This window comes from Bombus impatiens, unplaced genomic scaffold, assembly GCF_000188095.3.
Source record: "Bombus impatiens unplaced genomic scaffold, BIMP_2.2 scf_0151, whole genome shotgun sequence".
Lineage (NCBI taxonomy): Eukaryota > Metazoa > Arthropoda > Insecta > Hymenoptera > Apidae > Bombus > Bombus impatiens.
In genome coordinates this window covers 2385980-2400335 of record NT_176570.1, presented here as the reverse complement: position 1 = coordinate 2400335, position 14356 = coordinate 2385980, and the positions used below count along the sequence as shown (strand labels likewise).

The window sequence follows — 14356 nt, the reverse complement described above, 5'->3', positions numbered from 1 at the left end:
GGCGTCTCCCACTAGCAACTTTCCCTCGAGGGCGGCTAGCATCTTTTTCTAACCACCGATATGGAGATTGACCAATTAGCAGCAACGCCAATTTCCCTTACTTTCTGAACGAAGGCTTTTCTCGACGAATCCAATGATCTCGTGTCCTTAGACACACCCCATTATAGTTTTCCTCTGTGGCATCATCGGGACGGGAAAGGCATTCTCTCTCGCGATCTCATCGACGAAAAGAGTAACCCCTTACGACCAGTGAATATTACGCGTCCGACCTAGATTCTGTGAGCACGTTCATCTATCATCCCGTCGACCGCGGATTCGTTATTGAACCTAGGATCATTGTCATTAGTTTCTCGAGTATCTAACTACCACGGTTACTTGTCCGGTTCTATGATAATCGTTTCACGCCTCTAATCCTAATTTTAATGTAACCCCGACATATATATAATTTAAAAAAGAATAAATTTATTTCACTTAGAAAGATGGCAATTTAGATTCATTGTTGATTCTAACTTCTAGTTGCTGCAGAGTAGTAAAGTAGCAGTATAATAATTGTGAATATCGATCGATGTCTGTTTTAGACGCGGTACAACAAGAAGAAACGAGGTCCGTATAAGGAAGCGATACGACAGGCACAGAATGAAGCCCGAAGTCAAATCACGCCTAACTCGACGAGTAGCGTTTTAAACGTGTGTAGCTCACCGCGTGAGGTCAACGTTCTCTCCTAAGGGAAGGTGCACGGCGCTCGACACCATTCCTTTAACTGCCGGGTATTCGTCGTCGGAGATTGATTCTAACGGCGGATCGAAATCGTCATGTAATATATAAAGCAAATTTTTGTACATAATTGACTTTAGCATTAATGGAATAGCTCTTGATCGATGTTTTAATTCAGTTGAGTCGCGCTTGCTGTCGTCGTCCATGTTAAATATGGTCAAACTAACGGCGACACCAACGCTGAATGAAGTTTACTGCCACCACTGGCTGTTTTTTTTTATCCTCAGCTTTTTTCGAGCGAACATTTAGCGTGTAAAAAGTATTTAGGTAGGATATAATCTCTAGAGATGACACGTCAGCTCTCGAGGAATAATTTCGTACTACACTAAAGAAATATGTCTATGACTTCTCTTTGATAGTTAGACACAGACAACATACATATACGTTAAAATCACACGGGTGTCGTCACTGTACATTAAACATCTCATTGATTACTAAATCATTATTTAGCGATGATCGTTTACTTGAATTCTTTATATATATGCATATACATACATATATATACATACATATATATACACATACGCGTATATATCTGTATTAATAATTTTATTGTGATCATTGTGTCAAGGACAAGTGTGTAGTATATATCCAGTGCGGGCAGTGAATCTTCGATACGACCCGTAGACGTTTCGGAAATCGTTTACGACTCTATTCGTCGCTTCTTTATAATTAACATATTTGAGAATATGGACAATACATTTTCGACAAGTCGCAAATTCATTCATGACACTTTAATTACTGTTTGGCGTGTAGAATCGCTGAATGTTTAAAAAGCTTTAACCGAGAATGCTATAACGTTTAATCTTGTAAAACAGTGTATATTTTACGTGCTAAGAGAGTAATGGACAACCGAAATTTTTTGTAGCGCTGCATTCCTTGCATTCTTTATTATCTAAAATCAACTTTCCTTGAAAGTTTCGTTTACGCTTCATACCAACACTGCCAAGGATTGATATTCGTTTCAGTCTTCTTTCGTCGACGATAATCCTTGACGAGTCGACAGTTGTGAATTCCAAATGTCCAATGCTTCACAAACGGTCGATTATCCAAATCTTCACTTATATCAATATTTACGGTATCCAATGTTAACTTGGCGATAAAAAAATGATAAAAGCGTGTCTCAGTCTGCTACAAATATTCTCTTCTTTCTCTCGAATTTCTTCCATCCTTCTTATCTCTCAAGCTCGACGTTTCATTATTACAATATTCGGTTATTTTACATTCATCGAGCCGTTTTTTTTTCAGAAACGTTTCACCGTGTATCCGTAAATTTTCGTGATTAATTTCTGGACAAATCCATGTTCTATATTCAAGTTCTATATTTTCTCTTTACCAGTCATTATATTTGGGGCCGGCGTGACGTTTTGCGGAGCCTGAATATACATTCAAATCCTACACTTAAATTTTACAACGAAGAATTATTTATTTACAAATGCTGTTACATATTATATATTTTTTATAAGCAGTTTTTTAATCAAGTCCAAGTAATATTTGTTCGCATCTATAATTCGCTTTCAAGGGGCAAAAGTTCAATGAAAGTACAAAATCTGTAGTCATGTACGACTTTTGCAAAAAAACTATTGTTGTAGTTTAATTTCTCTAAAAAGTACATTTCTCTGAAAGCGCCTGGATTTTTTTATCTCATGTAGTTTCCAGGATACGAGGATTTTATAGAGTTACACTAAACTTTGATGACTTTTGTCACTCTTTTAAATTGAATCATCGCCATTAAAAAAATGTCCTACATTTGTTAATGGTATCGTCATTCTGTAAAAAATTAATCAAAATCGGTGTTTTTTAATTGGGTAATTTTGGGGCCGGGTTCCGGCGAACGCGCTGAACCTGCCTTGCGCTGGCCCTCATCATATTCCTATGTCTGAACGAACAGAGGTGCAAATGAGAATGAAGGGAAAATTCGATCGACTTCGTTCTAAAATATTTCCCTGGGGAATATGCGTGATTTGAGTAGCAGGGAATAAAATAAGGGAGACGAGAGGATCGTCACGCGACGAACACGTCAATATCACGATATCGAATCTTTATTTCGATATCAGTAATCACGTGCGAGTCAGCTGGATGTTTGCTCTTTGCTTTAAGATAGATCTTCATCAAATCTCCAGACCGTCGTTGGACAGACGTTCTCATCTCCATCTCCTCTTTTTTTTTTTATTTTCGTTCGAACTTTCCTATCTTTTTGGTCGTCGTTCGATCTTCGAATAAAAATGATCTTGAAGCTCGATCCTTTCGAGAACTGCCTAATGAATCCACGATATTTTCTTCTTCGTTGAATCTAAATACCCTCCTTTCACTTATAGCAAGTCCCATAACTATTCAAAGACATTGTTTCAGGAGAAACGAACTTTCTCCGTATCTTCGCGTTCGTCTTCTGACTTTTTCTCATAAATCCTCGATTCTCGTCGTCGATACGAAGACATTTGTATAAATATCGCGCTTTATCTCGTTTTAGAGGAAAAATTCACGAAATGAATTCGATGAAATATTCAGTGAAAGTATGGATCGTAATTTCCGGCGCTTTGTAGAAGCAACATCGCGCGCTTGGAAAAATTTGTACGAAGAAAAAGGTACTGTACAAGGAAGATAGCAATTAAAAAAGAGAAGGCATACAATTCGTTTCAGTGGATAACATTGAACGTAGAGGTAGATTTTTGTTGGTCGATAAGCTTTCTGATACGATCGTAGTTCGCGAATAGACGATTAATGGTTGTTTGATTTCTTGATTATCACCGACCAATTCTTCCGCAGAAAGCGAAATATAATCAGAGATTCGAGTTGAATTGGCCTGGCGATAGTCGGTATAACGATAACAGATAATAATATAAATTTTTATATTGTCATTTTTTAAGTGAAAGGGCGCTAGTTAAGAGCCCTTCTTTTAAATTATTGTTTAAAATTTTTATATTTTCGTACGTAGCGTATCAAATATTTTTTATTACAAATCTCTTTATGTAGCAAAGTATCCAACGCTGTTACGTTATATTTTTTTCTCGAGTCCGGTCGTAGCGCGTAAACAATATCTTTTTAAAAGTATAAATTAATTGATTAATTGAAAGTGATTGGATTGTAACATATGAGACATTTGTTAGCTACTTGGTTCCCTTAAATCATTTGTCAAACAAAGTGTTCATCGTTTGAGTGAAACGAATTATTTATGAATAATTACAATGTTTCGTATTCTATTTACGAAAGACTTGTCCATGAAGTGTTCATGAAAGACTAACGTAACGAATTTTTCTCGAAATGTATATATTTGTCAGTAGGAAAGTTAGTTTCCTTAAGAAAAGTCGTTCAAACGAGGGAAGGAACGAGAAATTAAAGTAGGATCTCTTGATTTTGTTTCCAAAAGCGTTGTTAAATATTTCATTGTTTAGTTGAACTTCAAATTATCTATTTTTCGCACGTTGTTGATTTTTTTATTGGCTATTTATAATATTTATTTATAACTCCAAGCATCGATGAATCGAATTTTACTATTTACTATTCCATTTCTGGTACATCGTTCCTTGGCGAGTTAATACAAGTAGAAAGATATAAGTAACGAGTTAATTCCACTCTAATATTTTCCCTATAGTTTCGCATCTAATGCTCGAATAATGATTACTCTCCCAATATTCCCATAAATAAACATTTCATATGTTACAATCCAATTGAGAAAAGAAACTAAATAATAGAAGAGAAAAAGAGATACGATAATTTTTCATTACGAGCATCGACTAATTTCGCAATCACCGATATATGTATAACACACGTGAGGGATATTTAAACCAAATAACGTCCAGGAAAAAGACATTGCCTCTAACCCTCTATAACTGGATTTATCCTCGATCTATCCGGCTAATTACAGATTTGTATTCGAATAACGTCGAGAAGAGAAATTATCGATTTCTTTTGAAACTTTTATGTATATTCATTAAGCGACACAAAAATTAAAACATTGACATGTTTCGTTTTGTAAGGCAGGAAAAAAAGGAAGATAAAGTAAATAAGAACCGTAAAAAAATAACCTGTTATTACGGAGGGTTAATTTACGCGAAAGATCTTTTCTATCGATAGAAACAGCAAAGGACTGAGGCAAGGCAGAAATATTAGACGTACGTGAATAATACATTCGTGAAAATTAGCCGTTAAAACGTTGATCGTGCTTGTTAACGAGGTTTAAAGAGGTACTTGCGTGCACGGATGAGAAAGAGAAAGAAGAATGATCGAAGAGTAACGAACGTTCGGCCGGATAAAAGCTAAATAGATAAATAATAAGCGAATGTGAAATATGTGTGAATGTGTTTAAGCGCGAATGAATGACAAGGAAAGGGATAACAAAGCGAGAAGCCAAGATGTTTTTAAGTAACTGTGATTTTTCAGATGTATATTATACATAAATAATGACGAATTAATTTCTACGTGTATTATAATGCAAAACGACGAATGGTAAATACGATGATGTATCGATGTGTCGCTTGTGTCCGTACGAACGTTGTAGAATATTATTTCGACTAACACATATCGGGTAGAGAAGTGTTTGGCGGCGAAATAAATTACCGCTATTAATTAATCGTCATCGATTCATCGTTATTCGATTCGTAATTAATTAATCGAGCATTATCATTACGAATATAGGTATGCGCGAGTCGTGGTACGTTGCCTAAAAAAATCTTTACGTATATACAATACTTATACATACACTGGACACGTTCACACTTACATAGAGTTCGATTGTTAATTGCTTGCATAATTGTATAAGAGAGCCACGTGTCATCTATGTAATATCATTGTATTCAGTAATACACACGTATACACACGTACACGCAGACACGAGTACACACACCGTAGATTTATTCTATACTTTTCGTCGCCTCCCGTCGAAAGAGTCGCTGTTCGCTATTTTGCGAATTCCTCTACTTTACTTCTTCTTTCCTCCCTTTTTTCCCCTTCTTTTTATTCCTCACCCCCCTTTTTTTTTCTTGCAATCAACCCTTCACGAACTGTTCCTAAAGAAAACGCCACTGTACCACGCTGAACCTATCGTTGAGCAGAAAATAAACTGCGTATATAAGTACGCGTGCAAAGCGAAAACGCATCGTCTTTCGATTCTCGACGATGCTTTCCCTCTCGATTTCTGAGCTAAGCGATTAGCTCTGGATTAGGTACTTAAATAATCGACAATAGGAGATAATGTTATCGTCGTTCAATCCTCGGAGCATAAAAATAAAGTCTCTATCTATTTATTTTTATCGTTAATCGTTTCTAATGGGAAAACGGTGTCTCGTGAATTTTCTTTTAAGCTAATACACAGAGCCTTCTGTAATTGTGCGAGGCTCATGCGTCTATATATTTCTTAAATTTCACTTTGTTTCTTTATCACTACGCTGTTATTCTCTGTTACGTGAATCGCATTCACGAAGAATGCGCATAATATTAGCGAAAGAAGTAACTTTCTAATTAGGCTTCATCCCCTTGGTTGTGTTTAAAACACACACACATCTAGCGATAGATAAGCTAAAAATCAGGTAAACTAGCTAATTATCTTACTAACACCTTCAATTCGCTACAAATCTAGTATATGTACATTCTAAAACTCACAAAGAAGCTATTTTCTAAACTAAAATATTCTCAAAGATCTTTCACAGGATTTATAATTCTAGAAAAAAGAAAAAAAAAGAAAGAAAAGGAATCTCTATTTAGAATTTCGTCCTCGATTCTGGGAAGAATGTGAAAGGCGTAGAGTTTCAAGAATTTCTAAAGCTCCAAGGGTTGGACGTCGAGTAAAGGACGTGTACTAATTGTCGCTATTGTTTTAAATAGCGGCAGCTTGATTTGCATATAGCCTAGTTGACCGCACAGCGAATCGATCCCGGTCCTACGTTTTCCTCGCGATTTTCCGCTGCTCGACGTAGGTGCGGCCCTATCCTGAGAAAAACAAGTGTTCATTTTTCGACGAAAATCCACTATGTGGAGAACGAACCGCGTACGCGCATGCGTGCAAGCGTATGTTTTAAAAGCGCGCGCGCGTGCAGAGGCGAATGATGAATTTTCGGGGAGTCCCCGAAAGAGGACGAAAAAGAAAAAAAGAAAAGAAATAAGTATGTTTCTAAACGATATTACACGATTAGTCGAGGGAAATAGATCCGTATAAGTACAAATAAACGAGCCTGAATGAATGTTTCGATAGAGGGCAACCCTGTTTTCCTTTTTATAACGAAAAATACGAGGAACCATTTATAAATAGTTTTTTTGAATAAAACGCGGTTAATATAAATAAATATTCTAACAATGATTAAAAGTCTTTTTATGCTCTTTCGTTGCTGTAGCGATGTAGAAGCGAGATCTTTTATCATACGATTTATTTTTGTCGATAAACTAATGGTATAATTGTTAAGACAGAATGGAAAGGAGTCGAATTTTCTCTATACGATATATGTATATTTAGAAGAAAGATCAAAGTTGAGCTTCAGGTGGCAATTGTGTTCAAAATGTCAGATTTAAGTGGAATTCTTTGTCATAGCTTGTATCTTGATAGTAAGTGTGTAGTATGCATATGAGGAAAGAGGTATAACATGCGGAAGGCTAATTGTAAGTTTCTTTCGAGATCATTTTTCGAGATAGTGGATATATTCGTTGAAACAACACCATGTAATAATCCACGAAAATCAAATTTTCACGCCATATTCTCGTTTGCGTCGTAGGGATTTTGGTGCAATAAGTAAAAAGATGAGAATAAATGAAAAGAAAAGAATCCTCTATTTACTGTATTTTTAAATCGGCACGATTACGTTTTCCTTGAGTGTTCTGTCGTAAATAAAATTGGGTGAGATATTCTGAATTCTATTCTTAATATATAAATCGGATACACGAAGATGGAACGATTAATAAAAATTTCACTGTATCAAACGTACAATACTTATTCCATTCCAAAAATTCGATTCCTTTCTGCGTATTGTAAAATCGAAACGAACCTGCACGTTGTAAAGCCAAGAAACGGCAGAAAGAGAAGCAAATGTCCCTTTTAAAAGCTCTAGAAGCCAGAAAGCTCGCCTAAGTCGACCCACGGATACGCATTCGCCGCTACCGAATCTAGAACTTCCGGTCACGACGTTAAGAAGTGGCCGAACCGAGACGAATCGTTATACCGCGTGCTGGACCTGTATTTTTTTAAATAAAAATCAGAAAAACCACCGTCTTCCGATTCTGCCGAACAACCGATCATATTCGACGCATACTCGATAGAAGCTAAGTGTAAAACACAAAGCAAAAAAGGAAAGAAGAAGGAAACAAAACTTGAAAAGAAAAACAGTAACGAGAGAGTGCATGTGTGTTTGTTAGGACGAAAGAATGAAAGAAGAAATATGAACGAATGAAGTGCGAGAGAGAGAAAGAGAGAGAGAGAGAGAGAAGTAGATGACTGATGATCATTACAGCGGAGACTATTTCTCGTTGCTGTTGCTTTGCGGCGATTTAGAAAAAAAAAAATGCAACGTGGAACATAGACACGTGGAAACACGTACATCTGCATAATTACTCACACACACGCAGATTTCAGTATCATTCGACAGCACGATAAAGATCGATGGCCAGTCTGTCGCAGTTGAAGCAAAAAGAAACACGTGTCACTTGCAAGGAAGCAAATGAGCAAAAAAGAGAAACGAGAGAAAAAAAGAAGAAGTCAAACGTCAACTCAGAGTCTTGTATATATTATCTTTTTTACTACTGAAAAACGAACATTTGAACCGTGATCGTTCCCCAGATGAGCGCGCGCGCTTGTCTTCTTCGTTGGATTGAACGAGGCGACGCGAGCGTTCAATGGAACAAAGAGGACATTGTTCTACTTCTTTTTTTCCCTACTACCTCCCTTTCTTCTTTCTTTTTCTTCTTTTTCTTACTTTTTCTTTTCTGCTTCGTTTTTTTACCCTGCGTTTCTTTTTTCCAGTTACTCTTTCCTCTTGCCTTCCTTCTTCTACGTTTTTAATTCCGTTGTCCGCGATCGCGTTCACCTTGTTCGATGCTGGCGGAGGAACGCGAGAACCGACGCAGTTTGTACAGTGTTTTACGGTAGATCGAGCGCACGTATGCCTCTCGAGAATCTTCGTTTCGTCTTTCTAGAATTTTACCAGATTGCACAACAGGAAATAAAGGAATGACACGGAGAGGAAAATCGTAACGGGCAAGACGGAACGTCTTAAATGGAAATTACTTCTACTCGCCGGTGTTTTTTCAACAACGAACTCTTGTCAGGGAAAACAAAGCATTGGAGATTATCATTAGTATAATATAATACTAATTTAATTAACAACAGAACTAGTTCTCGGTTCTTACGCCTCCGTAAAAACGTCTTTTCTCTTTTTCTTTAAGAAAGATTAACAAACTTTTCGTTTTTGGATTGGACGGTTGCTTTTATCGAGTTGTACATTTTGTTGGATTTTTTCTCGAAAGAAAAACTTTTATATTTTTTCCTCTGGAAGCAACGATGTTACTTAACATCGTTGTTCGAGCTTTCTTGCCGCTTATCCTCATTCTACATAATTTTCAAACAAACGATAATTAAGACAGTCTTAATAAAATATTTGTAGAAAATTTCTAACTGACTTGAACCGGGTATAGATACAGTTTGCATCGACCAAGAGACCAGAGGCAACGACAAATCTCGAGCAGATAGAGCTATTCAAATAGAAGACATCTTTTCTAAAGCGATGTTTCACTTTTGCAGAATAGAAATCGATCGTATCCTCCACGTGCGACCGACGTAATCGCTATCATCAGTTCTCATCATCGCATTATCTCTGAAAGCGCAGCCTGGCTGCGTTAGAAGTATGTGCTCATTGCGCATAGCCGTCAGCATCCTCTTAAACGTAAGGTAAAACGACATTCAATTTATCTGATGATTTCGTTGGATATCTATCAAAGTTCCTTTACTCTTCTTGTAATCATAAAAACGCGAAGGGAGAAAGAAGAAAGGAACGAAAAAGAGTAGTCTTTCATTATTTAGATGGGCTCATTCCCTTGAGTGTTCTAAAATGACGATAGTTCAACTAATGTTTCATAGAAGTCGCAATCTTTTCTTCTTGTTCTTTTTGCAATGGCAAATTAATATGTAGATCATAAAAGATGTTCTCGTGAAATATCGTTGGTACAATAAACACGAATGGTCGATTTTGTAAGTACGTATTTTACGAGTGATTTTTTAATAACGATTAATTAATAATTAAAGGAAGAAATTAAATTACGAATGGAAGAAATTGATTTTTCTTATTACGAGTTATTTCTTATTATGAGTTATTGCTATAATAACGTCGCTACGAAGTATAATTATTCTTAATTATCTACGTTACGGTTTTCTCGCTGTTCTTTTCTTCCTTTTCTTATTTTTCATTTCTAGAAACGATTGCATATCGTGTTACGTAATCAAACATTACCCTGTACATGTTGTGTACAGAGAAATTTGTACCCGCGATAACACGCATAATCTCAATAAATACTCGAGTCAATTTCCACTTCTATTAGCGGATTATTCGCCAATTTACAGCTTTATCGATCTAAAGACGTAAATAGCGCACGTCTACAAACGTCTATCACTCTAAAGGTAAGAATCGATTTGAAAATTCAGAGAACGCGTCATTCTGTTTTTGATAATCGAGAAGAAAATAAAACAACGTGCTTCCTTATCTGTTAAACTAAAAATAAAATAAAACAAATTTACACGGTTTGAAGAAGTGATTCCTTTAAAGGTCGTTACCAGTACACGTCTGACATTTACACGAACCACTCCATTTGCTTCGACTTACGCGGGTCAAATTATGACCTTAAACTGACTTCGAGTAAAGACGCTTCGCTTAAATCAAAATAGCGTGAAAATAATGACACTGCAGCGTATTAATTTACTTTGTTCGATGTTCAAAGTTCTGGTCGTTTTCATCCATGTATTCACGTATACTTAACGATCGAATTCCGTTTCTCGTTAATAAACGAGGCAAGAAGTCCGAGCTACTGATAATGGCTTGTCTTTGTTGACAAGTAGCAAAAAGGTGCCAGGGACGAGTATCGATACGAATTAATTTTAATAAAGAGTCGAGCAGCGAAACGACATTGATATTTTTACTGATTTATCACTGTGAGGTTACAAGAACGTGTCATCTGTCGTGGAACTCGTTTCAATGTTGGCTACGATATTATATTATCCCTTTAAGATGACGTTTACAAATCATATTTATAAGTTAGTTACTATTTTCTATTTTTCAATGTTTGAATGTTAACTAAATGTGTGTTATATGCGAGATACCCTGTGCATATTCACGCGTAGGTATACCAATGAATCCATATAGTTTTACGTATTTCATTTCCTTCTCGTTGTATCCTATTTTATAATCGTTATCTTACTATTTCGTTATATTAAAATAACATTAACCTTACCTTCATTTACCATTATACCGATAACAAGTTCGTTGTTTACGATGAAAATGCCACTAGCTTGTCGTTGTTTAATCGAATTTTAATAGAACGTTGCGCTTCTAAAAATGAACAGAGCGAATAACTGATTCAGTGCTCTCGAACATTTCGATATTAACAGATTCGACGTAAGAAAAGTGATCTTTCAACCCTCTACAATGACATATGTCGTTCGAATGGATATACATTTCGGTATTTTTACCATTATTTTTAACCATCGTTTTGCATACTTATCATTGCACTAATTTATTTTGTCATCTTATCGTTGCACCGCCACTGAAGAAGAAATCCGACTTGCTTCTTATTTATGACAGTTATTACTCCCGGTTTTCCAACGAGGACACAAGATTGTACTGTGATATCAACGGTAGAGCTCTTACAACCTTATTCGATACAATTACTTAATTTATCTCTTACGACAATTTCTGAACTTACGTAACTCATTATTTCAAACGCGATTCGATCTTTCGTTATTTTTACTATTGTTTTTTTTTTTTTTTACTACTACACCTTCGTTCTGAAAATTAATTACAACGTATACCGTTGGTACAATATTAAGAGCGTAACATTATCGAAAATTTTTTTTGTTTCGTCATCGATGGCCTCATTGACAGTATGCGCGTTAAACAAATTTATTCAACTTATTTCTGCGCGATAATTTTTTTATGCAGAAGAATAAAAGACTTTTATCGTCCCGATGAATACGTCAGTCAGTTACGAAGAGTATCGAACGTGTTATTCACGAAACCTCACGAGCAGATAAGCAATCGATCATTGCCGAAAATGAGGGACACGAGCCGGTTTGTCAATATCGGCGCGTTACGCTATTTGCGGCAGGCACAGACGCGAAACATCATCGAGAGAAGCACGTGTGGAATATAATCTGCCCGGAGGAACGCAATCGATGGTCGACGTATAGCTACGTGCGGGCTCCGATTCGATGGTCTCGCGATGATTTCTTATCGTTGCACGTTCGAGATACACGCACGTTCGTAGCACGTTTTCACAATCAGTGGCATTGAGAATGGCCTGGCAGCAGGATGTAACAATTATATCGCAGTTGGATCGAAGGAAAACGTGTCCTCGAAATGTGGAAATTTAGTCGAACACCGGACGACAAGTTTTCTCCCATCAGCTACTTTCTACGATCTCGCCGACGCAATTTAATTTAAAGTTGTTACGGTTAACGTTAAACTTATTTCAAGAAACGATAGAAAGTGAAAGATAGGGACATTTGGTGAGAAACGTCGTCTCCCCGTGTGTTTAATGTCTCGTCGATGTAGCAGTGCGGAGGAGACGAAAGAAAATTAAAGATTTTTAATTTCTGTAAAAATTATTCGCGTGTGCCTATTTTGTGATTCGGCGTGAAAGATTTCGCTACGATGAACTATCCTACTCTGGGTGAATAAAATCAGTGGAAGAAATTTCGTTGTTCGCTACGTGGAAACGGAAGATCAAATTTCATTGGGAAAACCGATTTGGAGAGTACTTGAAGATATTTGCTAAGTAAGTTCTCGGTAGCATTTATCGGTGCTCTATCACAAATATTTGTAAATTGCGATGGCTAAAGTGGTCATTATTCATGATCATTTACCAGTAAATTTTGTAATATTTTTACAAATTTATTGACCTATATTTATGCGATCGTAGAATTGAAGTTGCGTGTAGTTTAATTGCACAATTTGTTTTACGAGTCTTTACAAAAAGGGAACTAATACCATCGACGATTTCTTATCGTATCAGAATAAGTCTTTAGGAATAATTTTTCTATCATTTCGATGCTGGGAATTCCTTACCTGTAATCTATAAAATACATATTTTACGATAATTTTTTACGGGTATTTCCAAGATTTTACTTACCGATAGCTTATCGATAAGTTTAAGGGATTATCACACGAATTATTCGTCTAAACGAGACTCGTAAATCATACAAAATTGAATAATTTGTCGAAATACGATCGATTGACCGATGAAACGTTCAAAATACATAGTTACGTTACATACTATCGATATATAATAATATTCTTTAAGTTTCTGGAAACGTATATGGAAATCTTCAAGCACGTCTACTCGAATCATTTGAACCGTGCGTTCAGGTAATTTATTCAATTTATGCGCATACGTTTGATACTATTCACGCAAAGCTAGCCAGACGCCGAACTATTCTGTAGAAACTGATACATGAAATAAATATTAAATTAGTTCGCTTTATGATGAAACAATATTTGAAAGTCCTTCTTAGTGGAGATTATTCGACGCAACAACGATTTACGGTAGCCAAACGTATAATTGAATCAGTCATTGAAGCGACTCGTTCACACTCTATAAAGTAACAATTACGTTTATCCGTAGATCAGAATTTGTTAGCGACGCTAATTCGAGAAAAGAGAAAATGAATCATTCCGAGACCGCTTAAGTTTCAAGTGCATGCACTTTTATTCGACTGCTCGATCTTATCGCGAAAAATTAATGAAAAATTAAGTCGTGGTCGAGCCGCGATGATTTCCATCGAATTACATTAAACTCTCAGGATTGTACGTTCGTGTCGCAATCGATTTCGAGTATTGCAGTCTCCAAGGATCTCTGCACGCTTACTCGGCTTATTTTATCGAAAGCATTAATATAAAAACATAAATACCCCATTATGCGACGAGGATTTTCTCCACAATGAACGAACAAATTTTATTCCACACCCTTGACCTATCTCTACATAAAAAATTACCTTCTACTCCCGACGTTCGTTTCATCAAATTTCGGCCAGTTCTTCCACGAGAAACGACGTCTCTACCTAAAGTTCCTTTCATCAAATTTTACTAAAGTTCTTCCACCTCCTCCTCGCCGATGCTTCCATTTCGTCTAGCAGGAGCAACATTTTCAGCCACACCCTGTATAAACAAACGGTCGAAAATCCAAAATGGAAGATGTGAAAACCCAGCTAACTTCTTGCATCCCTTTCCAGGCTGGAGAACCAACGAGAACCAACCTCCTCGTCCACGTGAAAAACTCCGTTCTACGTCTCTGACAAGTGTGCAAAGTCTCCAGCGACACTGGTTGCGAGCAAGAAGCACGAGTAGAGTAGGAAGAAAGGAGGATTCGAGTGTAGAAGTGCGCGTGTCCAGGGGCGGCG

General features: G+C 36.7%; 1 protein-coding gene, 1 long non-coding RNA gene and 1 pseudogene across 3 annotated transcripts in view; 2 read left to right on the top strand and 1 right to left on the bottom strand.

Annotated features, from left to right (window-relative positions):
* LOC100747282 (PWWP domain-containing protein 2A-like) overlaps positions 1 to 7684 on the top strand; it is a 41498-nt gene extending 33814 nt beyond the window's left edge. For both annotated transcript variants that reach the window (XM_012382299.3, XM_003487329.4), the window contains one exon: positions 579 to 7684. In XM_012382299.3, coding sequence (XP_012237722.1) covers positions 579 to 725 — 147 coding nt within the window. In that variant the 3' untranslated portion in view covers positions 726 to 7684. The remainder of the gene's footprint in view (positions 1 to 578) is intronic.
* Positions 7685 to 10817: 3133 nt separating this feature from the next.
* LOC112212340 lies at positions 10818 to 11562 on the bottom strand (annotated as a pseudogene).
* Positions 11557 to 14226, top strand: LOC117151337. The gene is made up of 2 exons (XR_004461181.1): positions 11557 to 12735; positions 14189 to 14226. It is a non-coding gene; the product is annotated as an uncharacterized LOC117151337 (long non-coding RNA).
* Positions 14227 to 14356: the final 130 nt, after the last annotated feature.